Below are 23,797 nucleotides of genomic sequence, written 5' to 3' on the forward strand. Positions count from 1 at the left end.
CTCTTGGCAACGTTGTAAATCACCTATTATGCACAACAAGGTCGCTAAATTTTTCAAGTAGTGTATCACTATAACCTTTCTTTATTAAACATCATTAAAACAGTACAGTAATGTATCTAGTTTTGAACCTAACCCTACAAATACAAAAGTTTAGGTTAGGTTGAACCGCAATTGAGACGTCAACGTTTTAAACCATGTCAAAAGTCAAATATAAGGTGGAGATTATTACAACCAATAGCAACGCTTAAAGTTAGCTACGTCATACTGTTTCTAATCTAATTAGGAGACGTAAAGTTTCCTAAAAACTTACTTATTTCTATATAAATGATAAAAATTAATTTTCCAATAAGGCCAATTCAGAAGATTATCATTACATCAATTATCATAATAAAAGCAAAACACAAATAAAGAAAGAATGGTTGGTAAACATGCGAGACAATCTAGTGAACTGAAAATGTTAATACAAACAACACAGGGTAATTTATCGGAAACTTTTTACGGTCTCCAGACAAATTACAAATAAATAAAACCGTCAACCTCATATCTCTTCTTCTTTCTATTTTATATTGAACGAAGAAGTTTTTTAGCAAACACTGTTATTATTTAAGTAATAAAACAATAAGTATTTTCAACAAACTATAAAAACAAAATTTGGTAATCAAAAATGAAATTGAAACCAATTTAATACCTATAGGCGGATTTGCATTTCTAAAAGTTTGGACGGGATTTTGGAAAGACACAAACAAAACACCAAACCAACTAAAAGTTAGAGAAAAGTTTTGCAAATTGTTTGTGTTGATAAAACTATTTGATATTTGTCAGGCGTCGAATGCTCGCTTATCCCAATAGGGACAAATGCTAATTTAAGTTTGCCAAGATGATTCTAAATCAAAATAAAAGAAGCAACAGATGATCATAATGCTGTATGTCAATGACAGGAATAATCTGATATTGCATTTTTGGGATCGATACACAATAAACAGTCTTGAGTCATAAAACCACTTAGATGTGTTTTTATATGAATTTTATGACCAGAATAAGTGAACACATTTCAATTTCAGTCGTTACGGCTTTCGACGTGTCGACTCATATCCAGGACGCCTTCGAGCAGGATCTACAGGGTGGTCGTTCGTATTTGACCCCGCGGGCAGGCTATCCTACTATTGGTCGATGATAGTTTCGTTGGCCTGCCTCTACAACCTCTGGGTCATTATTTATAGGTTTGCTTTTCGAGAAATCGATGGTAAGTTTTGATTTTCTTCTTTTCAACCTTTAATTTATTGTAATTTAGTCACAATTTTGACAAGTTTTATCCAGAGTTTCCAGCACATTTTTCATACTATCCAAAAGGGCCAGTTTATAGAAGCGCTTAATATTCTATTACGCCATTAAGCTTTAAAATGTTTTCGCCTCCCGCAGCGCCGTTAAAGCTATTTCAGGATTCTTGATGGCATTATAAGAAGGTCACGTGCCCCATGCGGTTTTCCGAGAGGCACGATTATTTTCTATTTACGGATGAAGGCAAATATCAAGGGTCACTTTTTGAGCGCCATAATCCGCTTTTCCTTTCATGAAGCTAACAGCCAAAGAGACGCACATTCTGCTTACTTTAATAGTTCGGAACTGGAAAAAAGCCTTCTTTAGTGCTATTAATTTTTTTTTTTTCTTAGAATTAACCAGGTTTCTGAAATGCAAAGCATATTACTTTTCTGGTTTGATTTTGTTTACTGATAAATAAAAATTTACCAACTTACTTCAGATATTTATTGAAAACAATAATTCCAGTTTGCCTACATTAAAGATTGTAAAACATATTTGCGTTCATTGAAACTTATGTGTTATATTAATCGAGTTAATTAAAAAACGAAGAATGGCCGCTCTTTAACATCTTGAGCAATGATTAATGATCCATAAATTCATTGCCCTTAATATTAAATGATCAGTCAAGACAGTTTAGTTGAGACAGCCAAGTTATAATTAATCGAAGCTGACAGTGAAATTAACTTGCAGAACTTAAGTAGGTACATCACTTTTTTCATCACGTCAGCAAGTGTCAGGATTCATTCACCACAGAACCGGCTATTTATAATATAGAAATTTCTTTGCAGCTAGTACAATAGTAGTGTGGTTTTGTCTGGACTATTTCGCGGATTTTCTATACTTAATGGATATTCTGGTACATTTTCGCACTGGTTATTTGGAAGATGGGGTGCTACAAACGGATGCGGTCAAGTTGCGCCAGCACTACATGAACTCGACCACCTTCTACATCGACTGTTTGTGCCTCTTGCCGCTCGATTTTTTATACTTGTCCATAGGGTTCAATTCGATTTTAAGGCTTTCGAGACTGGTAAGTTTCAGTTGCAAAACTAGCTCAAAAGCTAATTTTTTTTAAATAACATAACATATAATTTACTCTTCGCTAGTACCTCAAACAAGACATTTTTTTGCTCTTTTAAATAATCCAATTCAATGTTTTTGCAGTAAATTCTGTAATATTTAGTTAGTTAGAGCGACCAAGGTTGCGAGTTTTCAAACTTTATAAGTTTTCTTCATTCCTTCTATAGAATCTTATACCGACTAGAAACAGTATATTCCTGAAACCAACTAAGAGGTTAATGATAAAAGTCTTCGTTATTGTTCTTTTTAAGTTTATTTTTTTAGAAGAGAAAAATCAAAATTAATTTACAAATGATCAAACAAAATAAAAATTTAATTTAATTATACATTTTGTATTATGATCGATAATATTGAACTTAATCTATTTAACACAAAATAATTATTTTTCAGCTTATTGAATTAACTGAATTTTTAAATTAATTTTCAGATTAAACTGTACAGATTTTGGGCGTTTATGGACCGCACGGAGAGGCACACGAATTATCCGAACTTTGTTCGTTCTTCCTATCTCATACACACCTTGCTGGTAGTGTTCCATTGGAACGGGTGTGTGTTTCATTTAGTTTTAAAAAATGATGGTTTTGGGAGCAAAAATTGGGTGTACAGTGATTCGGCATCTAGCGAAGGTAAGACAATTTAGTCAATAATGGAAGCATGATGAGGATGATTGAAATGCATTCAATAATCACTAAAACTAGCTTTGCTTTTAATATGACTTTTCATACGGGTTTGCGCAAATAGTAATTAGTAATTTATTATTTATTTCACTAATTAGTGGAAATGGAATATTTAATTTATCTGTGCATTTAGCCGTATAGTCGTATTTTATCAATTACTGTAAATATTAATTCCTAATTACATTGTAATTATGAGGCATTATTTACGCTAGTGACGCTATTTTACTTTATCAAAAATATCATACCCCTAATTAGAATGACTTCAAAAATTTCTACATTATTTGCCCATTTTCATTTATCTATTGATTTCACATAATGCTATTTTCTGCCTAATTTCTGATAATGGTTTCTTAATAACTTTCAGATGCAGATCACGTTAAAGCCTATCTGCAAAGCTACTATTGGTGTACACTAGCCCTCACTACCATTGGTGATCTACCCCGGCCAAGAAGCAAACCGGAGTACCTATTTGTGATATTTCAGGTAAGTTCTTCACACATTTACAACCTTTTACGTTGAAATTTCTATTTTCTGCAAATTTGTCTTGCTCTCGACTTCTAAAAAGTCCAATTTACACTGGGTTGTCCTTGTCAAGGCGGTTAAAAGCGCTGATATCGTCTGGTTTGCTGGGTCAACTTAATGCTTCTCGGTTGGGGTTTCTTTTTGTCGGTTTTAAACCCCAACAAGGATTTATTTTATTGGATTTTAGGTGTCGTTATCCGTTTCTTACTTGCTGGTGCATTTTAGCTTGCAATTACCAAGCAAAGCAGTAACAAGATGAAAGGAACGAAATAGTGCTTCATCTGGTAAAGACGTCTATTTTCCTTCCAGAGAAATGTTATGTATTTTTTAGTTTTTTTTAAATCAAAAAGTCAGTTGAAAAGTTAAAACTTGGATTTAAAAGACATTACGAGAAGAATACCAATTTTTTTGTCCCTTTTTCATGTCCAATTTTTCTCAGTCAATTATTCTGGAATAATTGATTACTTAGAGCGATGAACTTTGCGAGTTTTTGAACTTTATAATTTAGCTGTTATACAGAAAGTCATTGAGGTATTTTTCTGTTAATAAAACACTGGTAGAAAAACTATTTTTTGCCTTTTATTCTTCCTTTTCTCTTTTGTTTCTCTAAATTTATATTGTCTAATTTTGGCGCTTTTTTTCTCTCCTCTAATCTGGCAAAAAACTCTTTCTAGTCCTAGAATTATAAGATGAAAAAAAAGTCACCAATTTAAGAGAGGAAGAATTGAATAGAGATAAAAAAATAGAATAAAAGAAATTTTTTTTATCGTTTTCAACTTTTTAGTTTTTCTGTTATTCTCGCCTTTTAGTTATTTTTCTTTAAGGTAGTGGTCTAAGTAGATTATTGGCCTAAGTGAATTTTTTTACTATGCACATTTTTTCTTCTTTTTTTTTCTATTCTTCTTCTTTTTGGTACACAATTTTTGGCCCATAAATTATATCATCCAGTATTGTTGTTTTTTTCTCTTTTAATCTTGTAGAAAAACTAGTTTAAACACTACAATTTTTAAAATAAAAAAAAATTGAAAAGACAGTTGAAATGAAGCAGTAAATTTTGGCACTGTATTCACAATATAATTTTGAATATTTAAACTAATTTTGCTAATTCAACCTGTTCTCTGATTGTTATCATCGTTCAGTGATTAAACTTTAAATTTCAGCTTCTCTTTGGTCTCCTGCTTTTTGCCAGCGTAATGGGTCACGTCGCCAACATAGTCACATCTGTATCAGCAGCCAGAAAAGAGTTTCAAGGTAAGTTTTTTCTGAATATTTTATTTTTTACAACAGCAAATTTAAAGAAACGCCATAAACGAAAATTTGCACCCGAAGATTTACCATATTTTTGACTAGAAAACGTCTGGGTGTCGCAACGTTAATCGTGTCTCGTAAAAATCGATCGGTGATTTAAAAGAAAAACTCACAACACGACTGAGAAGTATATCACATTCGCTACGAAAGGGCTTGTACACTTGCACGTGCGTCTGTGGGGACGCGACGTGCATTTGTAAAATGTTTCAGTGTCGCAGAATGCAGATTTTTGCTATGATAGTCATGAAAATAATACTAAAATTCTCAGGCGGGTTTGCATATCATTTACTTGGATTAATAATTTGTTTTTTTCTAATTATGGCATATAAAGTGACACTTTTCAAAACTGATTAGAGTGACAAAACGTTTTACTTTGTGTAACTAGTTACATAAAGTATCACTTTATGTAAATAGTTATGAAAAGTTCATTTCATCACTCCCTGTTTTTATGCATTTCCGTAGAAACATATGGGCGACATCCATCATAACATGTCGTTGTCACTGTTTATACAAGGTGCTATGAAAGTGAATATTTGTGTTAAATCACTTTAAAAGATGGTTTTTACCGCTTTTTGGTCAAAATTAGAAAAAATTATGTATGCAACACGTTTCGAAAATGTCTTATTGTGTAACTCATTCAAATTGTAGGACCTCGCTGCGCTCGCCCTACAAACATTCATTCGTTACACAAAATCGATCTTTTCGTAACTGGTTACATAAATAGCTATTATGTTCATTCTAAAATGCATTTCAGTTAACACTGATTCCTCTAAATGTGTCATTTCAAATAGAAGATTTGAAGAGCTAGTATTATAATGGAAAATTGGTTAATTGACATGGAATTATGACCGACCCATTTCCACTCTAATGCAGACTATTTGAATATTATGGAAATTCGGACTTTTGCTGATCCATGTCACGTTACGAAGTAAAAATAAATAAGGACAATAACGAGAAACATTTCGAATTAATTAAGCACTAAATTTAGCATGCACAAAAACAAATTGTGATTACTATTTCAAATTAAAATTGGATTTCCTTATTTACTTCGACAGAGTATAATATGCTTTTATATTAGCTTAGCAATTTTGAGTAGACTGATCGTCTCTTCACGAGTCTCATTATAATGGATAAGCAATATCATTTGGGCTATGGGGACTGTATTATTAAATTTGATATCGATTTTATACTCAAGAGAAATTGGACGTATTTTCATACAATCAACTCCAAAAGTCTTGCATAAATCATAAATTTTAAATCTAGGTAGGTCTCATTTATTTTCAATTGAAAATCAGTCATAAATTGCCTTTGTAAACGTTCCTAAAGTCTTTTAAAAATTTAGGAAATCGAATCAGTTAAGGGCACCAGCAGTTTGGTTCTAGATTGGGCAAAAGTTGCCAGAGACCAGCTAGTTGGTGGATCTAACTTCTATGGACGTCTTTTAAAATACTCCTTTCTAAATACTCTTGAAATAATTTAAAACAATGTAAATACATTTCAAAACACTATAGAAGGTCTAAAATGCCTTGCAAAAGCTTATAAAACAGCCTAGAAGTTTCCAAAAGCTTTTAGAACAGTCTAAAAGCCTTCGTATGCTTTTAGAGCAGTTTAACAGCTTCCAAAAGTTTCTAGAACCGTCTACAAGGTTTCAAATGCATCCAGAACCTTAAAAGCTCTTTAAACTGTCCAAACATCTTCCAAATCCTCCTCAAGTAGTCTAAAAAGGTTTTAAACAGAAACTCCAAAATGCTTCTAAAGCAGTCGGCCTTTTAAAACAGTCTAGAAGCTTCCAAAAGCTTTTAGAACACTCTAAAGGCTTCCAAATGATCTTCACCTAGTCTAGAAGCTCCAAAAAAATTTCAAAACAGTCTAAAAGCTTCCAAAAAATTCTAGAATAGTCTAAGAATTTTTAAATGCCTCTAAAGCATTCCGGAACCTTTAATATGCTCTTTAAACTGTCCAAAAACCTTCAAAAGGCTCCTCAAGAAGTTCAAAAAAATGTCTGAATCTCTGAAAGAGTTTTGTGCTTTTTTGAGAAAAATAATTTTGCTTTTTTATTCAGACTCTAAATGTGAATTTGGCTAAAATACATGCTATACAACTTATGTCGAATGTGTAATAACATCAGAAAACAATTTTTTTTAATACAAAACTAAATAAAGATAATTCTAAAAAAACTAATGTTAAAAATGGATCTGGAAGCAAGCGGAATACAGATAAGCCGGAGTGCTTGTTAAGGTTTTACCATGTTAGGAGGCGAGACCCGCTGTTTTATTTTCTGCACAGTCATTTGCCTTGATTGCTACAGCGGACAGATAAGTTGTTATCGGGTCGATAGAGGGCGAGGAGTTTATTAGATCTTTGCCCCGCTCTTGTCTAACTCACTTCAATCAATTCGCCCGTTTTTGGAACTCTTCCTGCTAAAATATCCAAATTGTTCGGCAGTTTGTTTTCGAGCACCGAAATTATAAACCGCTAAATTCCTTTAAAGTTTATGTATTAAGCTCCGGTAAATAGTTTCGTTCTTTACGTGCATACTTTTGATGTTATGTTCCTCCCTAGGAATTTGATGGTAGTTTCATATGAAATCCAAATTAACTCATTTGGACTTACCAGATAAAAATATGAAGTTAAAGTGGTGTAAAATCCAATTTAATTTCGTATGTGTCCACCCTTCAGGCAAATCAATGTCAATTCAGGTCCAATAATGTTCCCAGACCGAATGAAAGTAGCAGATAACTCGCTTAGGGTGGGCAAAAGGGCCCAGCGTTTATGCCTTCCGGCGCCCTTATCAATGCCCTCAAAAAAAGGTTTTGTGTGAGAAATTCAACAAACCTACCTACATTAATCTTTAACAGAACAGATCAAAGCAAACTAAATTAGGATACTTGGAGTACTTCTTTAGATTATATTTGTCTTCAGATACGTGGTTTTGGCTCAAACTAAACTAGTTTGTGTTGATAATATTTTACGATCAGTCGTAAATTTAATCGCACTATCAGACACAATATTTCAGAGTTTAATTAACTAGCCCGGATATCCGATCTCTTCGTATGTTTAGCAAAGCCATTACCTAGGGCCCCTAGAGTAATTTTTAGTGCTGCGAGTTCGCGTCAACTCACTTTATGACAATTTTAACGTCCCTAGCTTCTTGTTTTTTTCCTATTCAATTTACTTTATGGACGATAAAATGCCTTTTCTATGTCGTCAATAATACGTTCAGGCACCCACGGGTTTTAAAAGTTCAGTATGTGCAAGAATGGAACATTGAAAGCAGTTATCCATGCAGGAAAATAACATTTTTACCCTGAAATATGATTGGTAGAAATAGATTTGTATCTGACTTGTTGTGCTAAACAAAAATCACTGATTTAATACCAGAAAACTATTCATAACGAATATGAAGGAATATTTCCTTCTTTTGTTCAACCGACTATTTGAGGAATGCAATTTTCGAAAAATTGCAACCGTAATTGCAATATCGTTTTCTACCCGTTTGGTGCCTACCGATCAATCAACGTCAAGTAAAAATTACATTTTGCAGCTATTTTATTATGACAAGCTTTGAGTCTAATCTCTTGGATGCATTCCAAAAAATATATATAAAAAGATTCGGTTCCAATTATAATTATTAATACTACACTAAATTCACTAAATTAGCAAGTTAAGTTTGATACAAATACTGTTTCTGGCAGTTCAAATTTGTTCCCTTCTGCACCAAATTTTGTAGTGTTTTCTATGGCATTGGATAAGAAATTTAATAAGGATTCCAAAAATGTGCTTAAAACAGTAATTTTCTCACTGCAAGTAGATTTTACAGTCGATTTTGTCTCTGACTGTTCTTTCAAACTGTGTTTCTGTCAGTTCAAATTTTGACACCGCTCCTCTCTCTGACTGTACCTAATTTTGTATTGTTTTTTATGGCATTGATTAAGAAATTTAATGAGGATTCCAAAAAAGTACTTAATACAGTAATTTTCTTGCTCAAAGTGGATTTTACAGGCGATTTTGTTTCTGGCTGTTCTTTCAAACTGTGTTTCTGTCAGTTCAAATTTTGACACCGCTCCTCTCTCTGACTGTACCTAATTTTGTATTGTTTTTTATGGCATTGATTAAGAAATTTAATGAGGATTCCAAAAATGTGCTTAATACAGTAATTTTCTTGCTCAAAGTGGATTTTACAGGCGATTTTGTTTCTGTTGCTTTTCTCTTAGAATGTACCAAATTTTGTAGTATTTTTTTATGTTGTTGAAAAGGAAATTTAATGAACAATAAAAAAGTGTGCTTAAAACTGTCGCTTTCTCACTCCAAGTGAGTTTGTCAAGCAATTTTGTTCCTGACTGTCAAACTGTTTAAGCACAGTTGCAAAAATCAGAGTTTAGAAAAGTTTCCTTACAGTATTTGACAAAACGTGTTTCTGAAATTTATGACAGTGGTCACGTGACTGCCCAGCTAAATTATCCTTCAAAAACCACCTGATATCTGTGACTAATGTCAACACTGTCAAAATTTGACTAGAATTTGCACGAATTACAGTTTAACACAGTTACAGTTTTTGAAACACCCTCGTGTTTCTGAGGTAATTTTAACAATTAAAAAAAAGGAAGTTGTTTGTGTAAAAATGATTTAATTCTCATAATTTTAAATTTACTGTCACATTGAATTTTGCTTTTTATCTTACCAGTAAATTTACGCCCATTACTAGTTTAGTAATATCTGAAGCTGATTAAATTCATTGATATTTTGATATTTTCATGTAAAATATCCACACAAACGACCGAGTAAAATGCATAATTTTCATTGTGGCAATTCTCATTTTAAACCAGTTAGATGGTAAAGTTGTGTAGCTTTAATTATGACGTATTTTCCGTTTCCTCTTGGGCTCGACGTTGCAGTGACTCTGCCCTGCTCGCCTTCCAATTTGACTAATTTCCAGTGCAGCCGAATAGTTGATTACAGTTTAACTGGGTAAATTACCATGTAATGACGGTAGTAAATTTTGTGTTTGGTGCCTAAAGCAAAACGTATTTTTCCTTATTTGGCTTGACACCAATTGGGAATACGTCCGAGCGTAATAATCTCTGGTTCTTAATAAACTGGTGACAATTTGACCGCCAGCAGTTAAGCCATTAATTAAGCGAGCCGCCTTAAATAAAGCTACAAAAGACGAGCCGGAATAAAGAAAACCATTTTTCTTCCTAATTGGTTTATAAAAGTAACAAAAGACCACCGGCAGCTACCAAGTGGAAAATTTATATTAATTAGTCCAGAGTCAGGTTTTTATTTATGTCTCTTTCGTGAAAAATCCCGTTTTTTTAACACTAATTTAAAGCAAAACTTACTTAAAAAATAGCGTTGCGTAACGATTTTCCTGACAGAATAAGCTATCGAAATTTAATAGATTTTCGCTGGAGCATATTCTCCCTCCGGCTTGTATTTTTAAGAAACCATCCGGTGAACGGAACGCACAAAAACGAAACTAATGGGATAAAGAGCCTGGATAATGCTCTATTTTTGTAAACAATGGGAGACCACTTTTAGCAAACTGTTTACCTCATAATGGAGGTCTGACTGGGGCGCACATTTCCGTGATTTCAAAGAGCTAATATTTTTTTAATAATGCAGAAACCCCACCAAGTATAGCTTCAAGGAGTTTCAGACAAGAGTTGCCTCAGTAATAATGCTGTAAGAAATATTATTTTGAAGGAGCAAGTTCTGTTTACACAACTACAACTTTAAACAAACAAAAATAGGAATTTTTGACTTACCCGTATTACTTAATACTTTTCAAAAGTTAAACATTTGATTGTCGTATTATACCGAGCAACAAATCATCCAATAATCGTCAGCTATACCGATATTCTGCAAATTTAAATCAAACAAAACAAAAACAGTTTGGATAATAACAATTGAATTTAATATTTAATTTGGGACCGTGCCATTTTCATCCTAATAGTGAGTTAATAAATAATTTTGCCCACGGTCGCTGTATCGATAACACCGTTTTCCCATTTCTCATCGACAATCACTTTAGCTGATTAATATTAAATATACGCGGAACGGTCACAATTAATAGTCGCAATTTATTAGAAATCCTGTTTGGAATTGTAAATGCAATCAAAATTACATATATTTTGCTGAGAACATTGCCTACTATTGGTTCTATTCAGTTCTATTGTACGTGGAGAACCATTAGTTTTTTTAAACTGCAAAGGAAATCCGCCTTTTACCATCCAAGCTATTTTGGGTGATGAAACATTTTTAAAATGTAAAAACAATATAAAATTTAATTTAGTTTTATTTTAATAACTAAACTATTTTTGAGTGGATTAAATTAAAAATTATTCATTATTTTATTAACATTAGCACTGCTAGTGCTGCTAGTGTGCAATGAAAATAATTTGCTTTAGTTAAATATCAATTCAATTATTAACCCATGTGTTTTATTAGGAAAGCGGAATTGCAGGCTTCAATTACATGCAAATTAAAAATTTGTAAATATACGTGCAACCCTTTGACACAGTTTAATGAAATTAGACTTTTCGGAAAGTAGTAATTCATAAACGTAGATTTTCAAAGCATTTGCTTACAATAAATCTCTATTACGTTGATTAAGCATGTAAGGCCAGTGATCCAAAATTACCGTATTTTATATTTTTCGTAAATTAACACGTCCATAATAGCTATTTATGTAACCAGTTACGAAAAGTTCGATTTTGTGTAACGAATGAATGTTTGTAGAGCGAGCGCAGCGAGGTCCTACAATTTGAATGAGTTACACAATAAGACATTTTCGAAATGTGTTGCATACATAATTTTTTCTAATTTTGACCAAAAAGGTGTGAAAATCATCTTTTAAAGTGATTTAACACAAATATTCGCTTTCATAGCACCTTGTATAAACAGTGACAACGACATGTTATGATGGATGTCGCCCATATGTTTCTACGGAAATGCATAAAAACAGGGAGTGATGAAATGAACTTTTCATAACCAGTTACATAAAGTGATACTTTTCGTAACTAGTTACGAAAAGTAAAACGTTTTGTCACTCTAATCAGTTTTGAAAAGTGTCAAGTTTATATGCCAAAATTAGAAAAAACGTTTTTTTTTACCCTAATTCTTGTTTTTTGAAGAAGGAAGGGCAAGTAATTAATAGCAATAACTCCTCTGTAAGCATTTAACTCTATTACCTAATTAGAAATAGATGAACAACATAAATGGTAAAATAACATCTTACATCATCAGTTTGTATTAATTGCATAACGTTTGTTATAAATTATAATGGTGAAGATAACCCAGAAATTACTAACTAGTTTCGTGATCATCTTCATTCACACAAATATCATACGAATTCTCATCCTCCTGCAAATTTAAAACTTCCGATGGTTTTCTCTCAATTTTAAATTATAAGTCAGTCTCTGTCATTAGTGTCTATTTCGCTTTTTGTTGTGAATATTTCCGAAGGCAGAAAATGACCTTTTGATGACACATGTTGTAGCCGGATAGTTTAATATTTCTGTAGCTATTTTTCTTAAAAATGGGTTCGCACACAGCGACGTCCACCAAATGACAGGACTTAAATGACCGGAACCAAACGCATTCCACAAAATATCTTTGGAGAAAAATTCCTTGTTTCGAAGGAAGCACCGAATCAAAGCGGTAATAAATGGTCATAAAAAAGTGTTTACCTTCTGTCAAGTGACATCACATACAGACACACAAACACATCAAAGAACTTCTTACGTTCTCTTTATTATGCTTTACCAATCTCACAACATTTATTTGCTGTGTTTTCCGATAACCGTAACGATACTTTATTCTACATTAGCATCAATATACTACAATCACCTTACCGGTAAAGCTCTGTTGCATCGAAAGAATTCAAATTAGTTCCGAAACAAAGGACTCTATCAAGCAAACTTGTATACACCACTTTTTCTGAAAAACTTTATAAATGTATCCCAACCCACCTCAGTTTTCCTAAACTGTCTTTAAACGACTTGAAACTTGCCTGAAACTACGTCATTACCTTCGCTCTCAAAGTTTGCCTTACTATTTTCGATGGCCGTTTAACGTCTTTGAGAATTCTCTTTTCTATTTGTTTAGTGAACTTTTACCCGAAATGGTTCTAGAACTGTGTACGGAATGTGAAGATGACTGGCAGAAAAAAGGGTATAAAACATTCAGTTCAATTTCTAGCCCAGGTAGAGCGGACGAAAATCTAATCAAACAAAAAGGCTGGAAACTGGGGAGATAGCGAAGAAAAATACTTTGTATGTAAATAAGCAGATAAATAGCTTTAAACTGCGGCAAAACTTTTTCAGATACGGAAAATGGGCTCAGATTTTTTACGTTTTATGGACCATTTTGCGTTTTAGGTTGGCTTAGATTTCTTGACTGCTGATCGTGGACCAATTTAATCCAATTATTAAACTATCCATCTTTTTTTTGTCAGTCCAATTTGGGCCGATTTCTTGCTAATTGCGTTTCACGTCGCCTATAACCATTACTCACTGCCTAATTTATCATCCGTTACGTCACCAAGCGCGTATATGTTTTTGCGGATCGATAACAGTCACTACAATAATTTATTATTATGAACACAATGCCAAAGGGAAATGGCAAGAAATTTAATTAAAATCAATTAAGAATCGGACTGCTTTATTTAGAACAATTAGGAGAACGGGGTTTATAACCACAATAAAACAGGAAATTTTGTTCGAATCTTCCTATGATGCCGTCGTCGGGGGAAATAAAACATTTATTTTCGGGAGAACACTTGAAAGACAAACGAAAGACAGAAAATTGCCGGAAAATGACAAATGGAAGCAAATGAAATGTCACCGTGATAAAAGGGTTTCACTACTTTAGAAATGTTTTACGTCAAACAAATTCGATCCAGATTTTTGTTGGATGTTAAATCATTGTTAAAGGACAGATTCGCTGCTGTAAAGCTTTACGAACAACGAGCTACTCGAACGACGTTCATTTTAAAAATATTCTTCTTTTCGCATAAATTGCGTTTGGGATCAGGAATTTAACTTTATTGCATTTTTCATAAATCTTATTTAAACTAAACATAAATAACATGAAATCGTCTAAAACAGAATTATTTGTATACGTTCTTTTTTACTTAACCGAAAAACTGTTGCTTGAGGCGGTTTAACAGTAAAACCAAAGTGGTCAAGTAAATCACCGGCTAAATAAACCTTCGATTGTCTTTTATAATACCGAATTCTCCATTAAACGTGATTAAACAACCTTTGGCCAACCGCACTTTATAGATTGACCACGAAAGCGATTTAGTTAAAACAATGCTCTAGGCAGCACGATCAAGAAGTGTGACCGTAAGCACGTAAGGTTCAAGTACAAACTGTAATTTTCTTTGTAGGGCGTGCTATTGAACAGGCACAGTCTAAGTCTTTCAATACATCGGAAAATGCCTCTTGACCAAATTTGGTATACCAAACCAGCTTTTAAAGACCGTTTCTTATGAAAGGCCCTCAGATTAAAATTGTATAAAATTGTGTTTGTAGTAATTATACAGGGTGTTGAACAATGCTTTGCAACTTTCCTAAACTTTCACCCACTGTGTTGGGTAGCTACATTAGTTTTAGAATATTCTTTTTCTTACATACAGGGTGGTCCAGTTTTAAATGTCAATAATTCACCATTCGATAGCCCATCAAAAAATAAGTTAACATACATTATGTCATTTTTCTGAAAAAGGCTTCCTAAGGAAAATACAGTTATTTAAATTTCACTTTAAAAAATCGTTTTTTTTATCATAACTGTCAGACCGTTGAATCAAATTTGGAACAAGCACTCTAGAAATTAATACTCATTATGAATGACGTTTGCCAAAATTCTCCAGAAGCGTAGATACAGGAAGATGGTTTTCATGTTTTTGCCTTATTTTCTACGTCTTTGGATATTTTTCAAAAATTACAGTTTCTTTTAAATTTATTGTTCACGATGAAAAATTAATTATCTCTTATACTATACAATTCTAATTTAATACTTCGTTTACGAGATAATTCACTTATTACGTTCAAAGATCCAAAACTAACCCAACCCAACTTAAAAATTGTCTTGGAAACGAAAAATTGACTTAAAAAGCTTAAAAAATTTTATTGTAGCTAGTTTTCATAGTTTCCAAATAAACTGAAATTCTTTAGTTGTGAAAATTGATTTAGAAAAGATAAAAATTTATTTCAGAAGCTTAAAAATTGTTTGTAACCAGTTTTAATACAAATCGAGAGACTTTAGTAATAAAAATTGATTTTTCTAGAATTTTTGATTACAAATTCATACATTTAAACCTTAAAAATTGACTTGAACACCAAAAAGTGACTCTGAACTAATGTAAAGTGACATCAGAAGCTTAAAATTTGCATTTGAACTAAGTTTTCATAATTTGAAGACAAATTTCAATATTTTAGTCTTGAAAATAGTGTTAGATACAGGACATTGACATTAGATTCATAAAATTTGTCTTGAAAACTAACTTTTCGTACTTTTTACTTTGCTTTTCATTTTCTTAGAATTCTGGACTATTTTTAGTGTTTCAAAACTGCTTTCAGCTTGAAAAAGCAAAGTTATGGACATAGCAAACTTAAAAAAACAATTTTTACATTCTCTATAGACATTCTCTATATCATTCTAAGCTTTTTTACTATTAAATCGACACCTCAGTGCTAAAAATTCAAGTATTTCTTAAAAATCTAGACTGTTTTTAGTGCTTTAAGATGCTTCAATACTATATTTTGACTTATCAGGCCTAAAAGCCAGTTTGTACACTATCCGTAGTCTTGAAAATGTCATTTCAAGCTTAGCTTCTTTACTATTAAATTTCTACACTCATCGGTGCAATAAATTGTAGTATCTCTAAGAAATTCAGACTGTTTTTAGTGCTTTTTAAGACTGAAAAATTATTTCCACAAAGAAGTTTCTTTCGTAATAAAAGTAAAAAATGTTGGTACCAAATGCTACGATATTAGTCTTGAGAAATAAAATAGTCCGAAAATTTAATTTACTTCTAGTCTTGTTTCAGAAAATTGAGTTGTACACTAATTAAAGTCCTGAAAATAGACTTTTGGACTCTCTTTAGTCCTAGTAAAGTTAGTTTTAACCTTATAAATCAACTTTTAGATTATTTTTAGTAGCAAAAAATTATTTCATGTACAATACAATCTTTGTCTTGATTTCCGGACTGTTTTTAGTTTTTACCAGGAAGGCAGTCTGCAAAAACGCATTATGAGACTATTCCTAGTAGTTAATAACAAATTTTTAGACTATTCAGTACAAATTTGGACTCTCACAAGTCTTGAATGTTCAGTTTTACACTATAAAACGATTTTTTAAATTGAAATTTGGTGGGCTGTGTCTTAGGAAACGTTTTTCAGAAAAATTACATAATGCAAGTCAACTTATTTTTTGATTGGCTATGGATTGGTGAATTATTGACACTTAAAACTGGACCACCTTGTATAATGAGCTTATGTGATATCTCAAGACAAATTTGGCGGTTTTTCAAGTGTTTCTATCTCACGTTTAGAATAGAGATGTTTGATTAAATTAGCGGAAGTCCACAATTTTACTTTCAACTTTTAAAGAGAGTTTTAGAGACGAATCCTATTATGAAAATAGTGTCTTTCGTGTTCTGCAAAATCAGTAGTAGACTATGTTAGGACATTTAATTTGTGCTTAAAAGCTTCAACAACGTACTTTATTTTAAGCATTTCCGCTTAACTATATTAGTAAACAATTTTTGATATTATTTAGTTTAGACAGTTTAGATGATGATAATTGATTTTTAACGATTTTTTAAACAAGTGTGTATCATAACCATATCAATTATGAATAATGTTAAGTTTCAACACCCTTAAAACCTAATTAATTAGATTAGGTTAGGTTGATTTTAGGCTGATTTTACAACCAATGAAATTTTATTAAACGTGTATTTCAGCAAAATCAGATGTGTTGTAATGTGAAAAACTAAAGAAACCCTCATGTCCTGAAAAGATCACCTGATTCTTATTACTATAAAACCATCAAATCAAATTAGATTTTTTCGCAAGTATATTTTTGACTTTTTCTACTTTCTAAATGACCGAACTAACTCATTTTTCTTTTTCACTCCCGAAACAACCACACAAATCTTTCCTAAATAATTCAAGTAAAATGTGCTTCAGCAGTAACCTATGAAAACATTTAAATTATCGACTTTCTTTTCTATTTGTTCCGCGGGCAATATTGTTCGAATTGAAAACTGTCCATCAGCGCAGCGCTGATTTCCGGAAACTAGTTTCACTGAGGACAATTTAACGAGTTTTAAACCGGGTTTTGCTTAAGACTAGTTTGATTGCAAAGAATAGAGTTTCAGCTTGAATTGGCTTTAAAAAGAACCAAAAATCGGAAAACTAATATTGTTGTTGTCCTCTACTTCCAGCCGGATACAAATTGCTAGTTTTTATATCCGTAAAAACTGGAAGTACAACTTGCAGTAACGGTTTTTTCCATGTACTGACAACATCATGTTTAGCTTCAACCTAAATGAAAAACAGAGATATTTCAAGTCACCCTTTCTCGTTTAGTTGTCACAAAACTAATTAGACTGGACAGCATAGCACGACGTAACAAAAACATTTTACCTCAACAAAAATCCGATTTTCTCGCCAAGCTGTCGCAGACAAAAAAATCAAAAGAATCTAATAGCTGCACATCAAGGGACAGCTTTTAAAATTCCCATTTCGAAAGAAAGAAAAATAGCGCAGCACTCACACAATTCAACATTCAACATCCAAACCTTTTATGCTAACTCTAAATTATCCTATAAATTCTGCTCTAGTAATGCGATAAAACTGCTGTGTTTCTCCTACCTTGTTAAGATCGTTCATGATTTTCTCTATTTATCTATGTTTTATAAACCATTAGCTTTTTACAGTTTACTGAATAAATTGCTACCGGAAATATATTTTGCCTCTTAAATCATTTTCATAGGTTACAAGATGACGGCTTAATTCAGGGCTGTGATGTGGAAACCAGATTTGTTTAGCTTGAGAGTTTACCAGATTTATTGTTTTTCTTTTAAATCGCATTTCTTTCTTTACAACCAAATTGGCTTATTGATCATACAGTGAATATTTCATTATAATTGATAAATACTAATCCCAAAAATTAAATATTGGTAACCTTTCCAAAAACTGAAATATTTCACATAATTGTAATAAATGTGCAATTAAAAATAAAATATTTCTGTAATTAAATATTATATCTATGCAATGAAATCGAAATGAATTCTGGCATTTTGTTGGAGATAAAATCGACGTAGTTGACATTTATAACAGTTTTTTATCATAAATTTCGTTTAAACGCCGACGCACTTTTATTAATAATTTGGAATTTGGTAAAATCAAACAGAAATAATTGCACTGTATGCAATAGCAGTTAAAAAATATTTGTATAAACCGCAATATTACCCCAAAGGCTCGGTTTGTTTTGCAAATAACAAAAAGTTTTATTAATTGGTGAATGTGTAACAATTTTAAATGACTGGATTGTTGTATTTTTTACATTATTGATGTGTTATTGTTGTTCTCAAGCTTTTGTCGGCCAAATAATTTACGATACAAGTTGGTGAAAAAAAATATTTTTTTTTTGCAAGTATTAAAAACTTAGTTTACAGCATGATTTGTAAAAAAGCAAAAGAAGCCGTAGAACTTTTAAAACTCGTGAAAAACACTATAATAGCAGACATTTTTCTAAAAACTATATTTTTGATGACTTGAGAAATATAAACTTATCAAGAAAAACAAACAATAATTGGATGACGTCACAATGAAATGTTTCAAATGTTGCTCACTTGCAGGAGATAGTTCATTGTAACGTCATCTTACATTTGTTTGATTTTGCTCATACGTGTGTTTGCTTTGGAACTTTACACATTCATGGAATTTGAAAAAACTACTAAAGTTTACCGCAGTTGTGTATATTCTAAGACGTTTTTGACAGTATTGAATGTGACAACTGACAGTTGTCATGTCCAAGCATAAAGAAACAATTCCACCGACCAAGCTGTCATAAATGTTACCAGTTCCTAAAATTTAGTTTTAAGGTTAAAGTCTAGATTTTCACCATTAACATAACTTTGAAGGTTAAGTAAATTCTTTAAAATGTTAGCTATGCGAAACCATGACTGACCTTCTGGAACACAATGGCGGGGTGAGCCAAATTACCAGTTGACAGTACAACGCAACTGTCAAAATGACGTCAAAAATTCAATTTCAAGTTTGGAGTAGGTTAGGCAAGGTTAGGGTTGAGTTATTGCGTCAAGAGAGCCGGAACATTGTAGATTAATGGTTTTAACTTCAATCTGGAGTTTAAACTCTAAAAGTTAGCATGGTATAATTTAAAATTTATGTGCAACCTATTAAACTTACCGTAAGTGGGTAAAATAGTAGTTTTCCTATTCAGTGTGCTGAATACATACATAAACTACTTTGCACACGTGTTAGGAACAATATTTTTTCTACGAATGAAATATCTATACATTTTGTTTTTAATTTTTATTGATATTAAAAACAACAACTTATAACTATTTATTGTTATTAACAACATTAATGTTAAATGTACAGTTGGTCGCGTTTTTTAAATTGATCGCAGATTGAGCAACTGAAGGTAAAATACTGGTACTTGGAACTGCTTCACTTTCTTTAGGATTGAAGGTCAGAATTTTGTTACTTAATCCTTTTTTATACCTTATGGATTCATCAATGTATTCTTCAGCTACCGTAGTCGATTTCCAACCCCCCAAGCGTTTTATGTCAGTGATTCCTTCTCCAGAATCGGCCAGGAACGTTGCCGATGATCGACGATAACTGTGCCCTGTGTAGAGTTCTGGATTTGGCAACTTCAAAAAAATAGCTATTTCAGAAGGCATTTTTCCAAAACTGTTTACTCCAACACTTTGCGAAAAACATTTACCCTTTCTGTAAACTAGGAAAAAACGATTGTTTGACTTTTTTGGACGTAGGCCGGTGTATCTTCTGTACAGTTGCAGGTAGGTTCCGTTACGAACTTCTTCTGATATTATAAAGTTTCTTGCTGTATGATTTTTGTAATCCCTAATTTTAACAATTATGAGGTTTCCTTTGTCGTCAATATCTGTAGTGGTTAAATTGGTTAGCTCTTCCCTTCGACATGCACCAGCAAGTCCGAATATAGTGGCAACTTTAATTAACAGGTAAATTTCATCTGGTGCGGAGTTCATAAAACTGAATATTTCTTCTTTTGTAAAAATTTTCGCCTTTTTAGGTTTAAAACCAACATTCTGCTTTTTCAGAAATGCAGTGAGCTTATAAAATTCACCGATATCGATGTCTCTTTTTATTTTTATTACATTTTTGAGCATTGAATACTTTGACCACATTGTGTTAGGTTTGAATTCTTTGCTTAAAGTAACAAAATACGCTAAAAGTACCTCTTCCTTTAAGGTTTTTATCCCCTTTTGTTCGCACCATTGGGTAAACAACTCGTACTGTTTCTCGTATTTTTCTCGCGATTTGAGAGGCAGCAATTGCAAACTAGCCATGTTGGCGGCTTTTAGAACATCTTCCGGAAGTTCATCTTCAGTGATATCCATTATTAAAATAGTTTTTTTAACTTAAATAAGTAAGAATAAACACTGTTGTAGACTTTAAATTGCATATAAATGCGTTGTTTGACAATGAGCTTTGGTTTCTAAGGAAACAAGCCTCATTTTCAAAGACAGAGACAAGGTGGTTTATTTACCTAAACTGTACGGAAGAATAATGTGAAAAAAGTCGTGTTTTTTATATGAAACCCCTGAATATTATTACATTTTTGAATTCTACGCAAAATTCTAAGCAGATTTTATGTATAATAGCCTATATAAAACCACTGTTGCAAGGTATAATCAGCATTTTAAAAAGTGGGCGGGAAAAAATTTTTCCCGCATAGTGTGCGGGAAAGTGCCACTTTGCACACACTTTTACGTATGCAAAGTAGCTTATTTGCAAACATTCGTAGAAAAAATATTTCTCCAAAACTTCAGCAACATTAATTACAAAATTGAATTTTTTGGCACTGTCTAGGTCTGTTCGCAGAACAAATCTCCAACTATTAATCAGAGGAATATGTCCAGCTATTGGCCATTACCCTTAAAATGTCAATGTCACGTGAGCATTCTACCAATAAAAGCTAACAATTTCCGATTTTCAGTTGGAAACCAGTTTAAAATGGTCTCTAAGAACAGACCTTTTGATGCTTTTTTTTTAAGTTTCTACCTGTGCAGCATTTGCATAAATCTCAGCATTATGAGTAGTTTGTGATTGGCTAAAGTAGGCCCAGTCTTGTGATTTACAAATGTTGCACATACAGACTAACCCACCTTGCATTCCATTCTCAATGGTACTTTTGGGATTACTACAAACCAAATTTCTTCACAAAAACTTGTTTAATAATACTTGAACTAATCATTTTTCATATGTATCGAGGATAACCGACACATTTGGCAGTCAAATGAGTAGGTCCGCTATGCGGCATCGCTGCGAATTCAATGCCATTTTTCCCGCGACGCCCCAGTTGCGGCGCCAAATGTAGGGCAGAGTCGGTCGGGCTATTTTTAGCTTAAGGGGGCCATCGATCTGGGGGTTGCATCTCCCACTGCGGCTATTTCAGGAATGCTCTCCGCCACGGGGAAGTTCCACTCATGTTATATTAACGATATGCCTATCATAACCTCGCCATTATGTTCATTAATCGTCTGTCGATTATCCGCGAATGGCGAGTTGTTATTTCACAGTTACAATTTTGTTGTTTGTTTCTTGCATAAATTCACTTACTGAATATTTTATTAGTCTCTAGACACTTACAGAAATGTGTTGCCGTTAAATCTGTTTTAAATTACAAACCTGTATTGATAGGTTTTGAGTCAAATTTCTACAAAATTTTACTGCTCTAAAACGACCGTTTTAAAGTAAATTATGCTAACGAGTATTGCTTTGAAAGAATTATCGGGATGAGCTTCAAATATATCAGTCAGCGCCAGCCGAAAAAACTCTATAAAATGTTAATGGGTACTTCATTATTTAATGGCTTCTTATCTTGTTCAAAGAAATAAATATGGAATGAAACAGTATAGCGAAGTAAATGGAGACTAAATTATTCATGCCCGTCTGCGGAAAATCACTCTGCTTTTCTCTCGTTTTTAAATTCTTCAATTCTCTTTTAATCTCAATAATCGTTAAATAGAATTTATGCCCCAGTTTTGATATTATATTACGTAAAATTGTAATTTATACAATGCAGACAAAGGGGGAAAAAGGTCTGAAAAGATTTATTTGTTACAGCCAAACTGGATGGGGTTAAAACTTACATGCGGATGCGTCGTGTGCCAAGCCATCTTCAAGTTAAAGTGATCAAATGGTTCGACTATCTCTGGTTAACTCAAAAGTGTTCGGACGAAGAACGTGCAGTGTCCTGTTTGCCGGACAAGCTGAAAGCGGAAATTGCCATCAATGTTCATTTGGACACTCTCAAAAGAGTGGAAATATTCCAAAACACCGAAGCTGGATTTTTGTGCGAATTAGTGTTGCGACTGAGACCGGTCCTGTTTTCTCCAGGAGACTACATTTGTCGAAAAGGTACGTGTACAACTCAATTTCTAATGGAGGAGAGCTAATAATTTAGAGTAGTCTACAAATAGCGCGATCGATTTCAAATTCCGGAGTAATTGATATGAAATTCGGAGGTGAAGATAGTCGTTAATTTTAACGACAGTCGTGAAACTAGATCACTTAATATGGATTTAAACCGGTTTGAATCAGGGAATCTTTACTAAACCGGTGTAAAGAAAAATATAAAAGATTTCCTTTCTAAAGCTTCTGCTAACTGAAAACATTCCGGTGCTAATGCTTCCCAGTATAACCCTATTCTTGGCAGCCGTAATTAATTTTCCCGGAGATTCGCTTTATACCCGAAAAGGATGTTTGCCGCAGCTTAACGTGAATAAAAATCGCTGTTTAGTGGCTTTTAATATTTAATTAGGGTTAATGTGATAATAATAAACTGGTGTAGCGCACTTCATACTTTCCGGATACAAGAACTTCTTTGAATAAATAACGGAAATAGTCGGAGAATGCTTTCTACGCTCATGTAAAATTCGTTGCATTTTTGATAGAGTTTTATCAGCTTTTGCTGAATTATCTTAAACTTGTTGGGATTTTTTTATATTGGTTTACTGCTGAAAAGCGGAAGCTTTATGATGAAGCATAGGCTATTAATTATTCAATGTCTGTAGCATACAGATTTCAGCTTGAGGTTTTACAGCACCGTTTGATGTCAAAGAAATTGATAAAGCAGCTTTAAAAACTAATTTAACAGGTTCTATTTTCGTTCAACTTGTTTCATGAAACTTGCTGTTTTGTATACCAAACTTAAAAACGTAAAAACTCACTTTTTTGTTTCTGTTACTTTTACAGGAGGTTTAAATATTTCATTTCTTCTAAGCTCCAAAAAGCTTTAATTACAGCAAAAACAAGAATATCGTTATTGTTGAAATTTGCTTGAATTAAACCACTAAATGGGTTTTGCCATAACAACTGAATATAGTTTGAAGCAAAAATTCATCATTTGTTACTAACAAATTAATAAATTATGCACTTTTTTAAAGAGGATTTTCACGCTCTTGACACATTTGCGTATTGTTGCGCAGTGAAAGTCATCTTTATAAGGTTAAACTAAATATTCCATTTCCTCCAGATCTCAAAGAAGCAATTTAATTTAAACAAAAACCATAAAAATCAATAGGGTTCAAATTTGTTTGAAATGCCACTAGTTTAATGGGTCATAAGAACTGGAAATAG

The 23,797-nt window shown here is 32.7% G+C and overlaps 1 protein-coding gene across 5 annotated transcripts in view; it reads left to right on the forward strand.

Annotated features, from left to right (window-relative positions):
- Positions 1 to 23,797, forward strand: part of LOC145727765 (cyclic nucleotide-gated channel alpha-3) — a 91,015-nt gene that overhangs the window by 46,692 nt on the left and 20,526 nt on the right. For 4 of the 5 annotated variants that reach the window (XM_081977588.1, XM_081977586.1, XM_081977584.1 and 1 more), the window contains exons 7-12: positions 1,062 to 1,243; positions 2,109 to 2,350; positions 2,828 to 3,026; positions 3,442 to 3,560; positions 4,760 to 4,850; positions 22,283 to 22,576. In XM_081977588.1, the coding sequence (XP_081833714.1) occupies positions 1,062 to 1,243; positions 2,109 to 2,350; positions 2,828 to 3,026; positions 3,442 to 3,560; positions 4,760 to 4,850; positions 22,283 to 22,576 (1,127 nt within the window). The remainder of the gene's footprint in view (positions 1 to 1,061; positions 1,244 to 2,108; positions 2,351 to 2,827; positions 3,027 to 3,441; positions 3,561 to 4,759; positions 4,851 to 22,282; positions 22,577 to 23,797) is intronic. The other variant, XM_081977585.1, reaches the window with a different exon arrangement.

The sequence above is a fragment of the Ips typographus genome, linkage group LG4, assembly GCF_016097725.1.
Source record: "Ips typographus isolate SLU linkage group LG4, UJ_Ityp_2.0, whole genome shotgun sequence".
Taxonomy (NCBI): Eukaryota; Metazoa; Arthropoda; class Insecta; order Coleoptera; family Curculionidae; genus Ips; species Ips typographus.